The sequence below is a fragment of the Sceloporus undulatus genome, chromosome 3 (genome assembly GCF_019175285.1).
Source record: "Sceloporus undulatus isolate JIND9_A2432 ecotype Alabama chromosome 3, SceUnd_v1.1, whole genome shotgun sequence".
NCBI classification, from domain to species: Eukaryota; Metazoa; Chordata; class Lepidosauria; order Squamata; family Phrynosomatidae; genus Sceloporus; species Sceloporus undulatus.
Genome location: NC_056524.1, coordinates 253,521,439 through 253,525,482, shown reverse-complemented (window position 1 = coordinate 253,525,482; position 4,044 = coordinate 253,521,439). Strand labels below are relative to the sequence as shown.

General features: G+C 44.5%; 1 protein-coding gene across 11 annotated transcripts in view; it reads left to right on the top strand.

Moving 5' to 3' along the window:
• The window catches only part of MECOM (MDS1 and EVI1 complex locus), a 406,876-nt gene that overhangs the window by 357,834 nt on the left and 44,998 nt on the right, over positions 1-4,044 (top strand). For all 11 annotated transcript variants that reach the window (XM_042458927.1, XM_042458918.1, XM_042458922.1 and 8 more), the window contains one exon: positions 1,067-1,154. In XM_042458927.1, the coding sequence (XP_042314861.1) occupies positions 1,067-1,154 (88 nt within the window). The remainder of the gene's footprint in view (positions 1-1,066; positions 1,155-4,044) is intronic.

The window sequence follows — 4,044 nt, the reverse complement described above, 5'->3', positions numbered from 1 at the left end:
CCCCCGCAGAAGCAGCCAGACCCTCTCCCTCTTGCTCTCTGCCCTGGTCCCCTCTTCCTTGAGGGAAGGAGGAGCTCCATGGAGGTCCCTTCAAGCCGAAGGAAAGCAAGTTGCCAGGGAGGGGACTGGGCCAAGGGCAGAGCCCCGGCAGCCATAGCACCTCTTTAAACTGGTTAGAAAAGAAGAGTCCTCTGCTGTCATCCCAATTCCCCTTTTTGGCAGCTTGTCACCCTTTTGCCTCCTGTGTGTGTGTGCATGTAATGTGTGCCTTCAGGTTGTGAGCTTCCCTCCCCGCTTTAATTCTTGTCTGGCTCTTTGCTATGGAATTCTGGGAGTTGTTTGCTTGCTTTTGTGTGGTGCTCCAAAAAGATGAGCTTTTATGGGTTCCTTCCTGGAGGGAAGGAGGAGAAGGTCCTGGGCATCCCTGCCATCCTTGCCTCCTGCAGGCTGCCAGCACAGGAGCCCTGCTGGACATGACACCAGAGGCACCTGCAGAAGCAGCCAGACCCTCTCCCTCTTGCTCTCTGCCCTGGTCCCCTCTTTCCCTCTCTCTTTCTCTCCCTTGTCCCAACTTTCCTCCCTTCCCTCCCTCCTTCTCCCCCCCCCCACACACACACCTTCCCTCACTGCAGTCGCTCGCCTGCCTGCCTCCCTGCCTGTCATTCTTTCAGCCAGTCAGGAGACGGAGGAATGAGAGAACGGATTTGAGAACAGATAAGAATACCACACAGACCTCTGTTGGAACGTTCTCATCACGTTACAGCTCGCTGGGAACACATTTAATCCGTCCCCTCCTGGAACACATGTAGAACACATTTAGAACGTTCTGAGAACCCGATTGGAACACATACGTGCGGTATTCTTAAATGTGTTCCGTTCTCATCACGTCCTCAGAACGTTCTGAGAACGCAGTGTGGTATTCTCCTGAGAGAGAATTGCAGCTCCTTGTCTTTCATCACTGTAACTAAATAATTTTGTATGCTCTTTTTTTTTTAAACTCAAATCACCAAATATACATTTGTGTGACTGAACCGTCACGAGAAAATTCTCATTTTAACATTTACAGAGTAGAGAAAAGAAAGTTATCTGACCCACTTGAAGCTTTGAAAGAAAAGTATTTGAGACCATCTCCAGGATTCTTGTTCCACCCACAAGTGAGTATTATTGGAATCAAAAAGTTGAGATTGTAAACAACATGTTGGTTCATAGAAGCAGGTGCACAGGAACAACTGGAATCTTTGTCATTGTTGGATTTCCTAAGATGTGCATAAAGAAGAAAAGTTTTGTTGCTTTAAGCGTTTTTGGGATTTTTTTCCCAAGAAGATTTTAGGCCATAGTCTTGTGAACTTTATCACTGTCTTCACATACTCAGTAGAGTGTTGGGGTCTAATATCTCCTCCCCACCTTGCCCATGACCATGACACAAGATAAAGTATAAATTTAGTGATATGGGATCAAGGGCCTTAAAGATAAAAATCCAAAGTAGCACCAGACATGAGCAAACCTTTGAGTGCAATTCTGGTTTCAGTTTTCAGGGCTTTAAAGCCAGTTCAGATTTAACATGCACTACTGTGTTTGTGCTTATGCAAGGATTTTCTGTAGTTAAATCAAATTTCAGTACCTGCCTGATTCACCATGTTTCTGTTTCTCAACTTTTGAAGGTATGCTAAAAGTGAACAATTTTTGGTGTTTGTCCTATGATTCTTTGATGCACAAGTATTTTACTCCTAGCATATATTTTGCCATTTGTGTTGTATCAGTGTGACTTTTTCTGAACTGAGTTAACCAAAGGCCTGGGATCTGAGAACGCTATTTCCTACTACTGTATCTCATAGTGTATCTCCTATTTCTGTATCTCATAGTGTGTGTAAACATGAATTTGATTATTATCCTGTAACGATCACTGTGTCTATGAAAAATGGTAATAATGGAAACCTCACAAAATGGTGGATCCAATCCATTTGGGAAAAAAAAAACTTTCAAATCATAGCAAAAGGGTGGGGAATCAGTAAACAGGCATTAGAAGTTTTCAACACCAGTTCTGCAGCAAATTTAATGTGTTATTTGGAATATAAAAGTGAGGGGGAATCTTGGATTCAGAGCCATAGGCTTAAAAATATTTCTACAACACTGTACAGTTTGCCCTCCACAATCATGGAATCAGCATCCTCAGAGTAAAGCATCCATTCCTTCAAATTTATTAATTTTTTTAAATTCCAGAAAGCAAACTTTGATTATGCCATTTTATAGCAAGGACACCATTTAACTACTGTACTCCATTGTATATAATAGGACTTGAGTATCCACATATTTTACTTCCCATGGCGGGGGGGGGGGGGGTGCTGAAATCTAGTGAATACCAAGGGCCTACTGTAGTTACAATGATAATGACATTGTAGCAGTAGTGGATATTAGGAGGTGCTATTCCTGGGCGGTGGAAACAGCACCAGTTGAATTGTATTTTAACATTTTGGGTGAGCAACCTTACATATCCTTATGTATTGAAAGGAGAGCAGAAATCAAACAAATATTATTAACTGCTCCATGTCACTAATTCCCTGACCTCTGCTCCTATATTTGAAATCACATACCCAGGAACCAATATGTTTTCAGCCTTTCTGCAGCTCTTGCTGTTATCTCCCTGCCAAGATCAGTTTGCTTTTGGACTTGTATCTCTCCTTGCTGTCTCTTCTCAGTGAACCTTTCCTTCAGGACAGTGATGGTCGAAGTATGGACCCTGAGCTGCATATACCTCCTTGGCCTTTAGAGGGTCTAGTTTTTTGTTGTTTTTTTTTACATTCAAATGCCCTTTAGGGAGCATGGGGACATTTTAACCATGTTTCCCCCCCCTTTGGACCAATTTAGGTCCAGGAGAAGTCTTTATCACCAACAGGAGGTGAACAGGAACTAACTCCTCCTCATGTCCAGTTGTAAAAAAAGAGCTTCTCCTGGACCTAAAACAGCCTGGGGAGGCTTAAAAAATAGCAAAAATGTTCTTATGACTCCATAGGGCATTTTTTTTGTTTGTTTTTTACAGTGGTGTGTGGCCCTCCAAGGTTTTCTGGGATCTAATGCCTTGCCTTCCAACCTCTTAGGACCTCTATATACATGAAGGACACTTTAAAACATTCCCATAACTTTTTTTCACACAATCAATTGTTCACATAGAGCAAGTCACTCTGTTAAAGAACCCACCCAACTATGGCGCTGTACAGACTGGCGCTGGCCTGCACACGTACTAGGGTTGCCTTGAGGTGTTCTTTCCAGATGCCCCGCAACCCTAGTACGTTGTAATGGCGACACCCTTTCTACATGGGCGTCGCCATTACGACATCACAGCTGCGCCACCTCCAAATGGGGTGGCGCGGCCGTGACGTCTTGGCGCCCTTTCAGTGGCACCAGAAGGAGCTCCGAAACAGAGCACCTTCCTTTGTTTGTGTCACTGGGGCAGCCTTTACACAGCTGCGCCAGTGACACAAAGGAGAAAGTGGCCAAGTGGCCCCATTCTCCTTTTCCCCGCTGCTGTCAGGGTGTCCTTGGGGCATGAAGCCCCAAGGACACCCCTTTCCAGGCCGCGGGGAAGCAGCCTGGAAAACAGCGGATCGGGGCCTCAGGGCTGCCACTGTGGCAGCTGAGGCCCCTATCCGTTGGGGAAAGGAGCGGGTGCAGGCCGCCCATGCAACCCTTCTCTTCACACAAATGGTTTATCATATGCTGATAAAACAGCTGCCTCTTGGAGTAACTTGGCAGCTGTCACACAAGAGACCTCAGAACTGAATTCCTCCTGAACTCTGGTGAATATTCATCTGCCTTGCACATATCTTGGACCTGATTCTCTTTTGCATCTTTCCCAGCTAATAACCTGTGAAACAGCCCCACATAATGTATGATGCAACAAGACATGTATCTTGTCAGAAAGCAGAAAAATATGAATTCAATCGAAGACTTACATATGTTGTTGTTGTTGTTGTTGTTGTTGCTTCTTCTTCTTCTTCTTCTTCTTCTTCTTCTTCTTCTTCTTCTTCTTCTTCTTCTTCTTCTTCT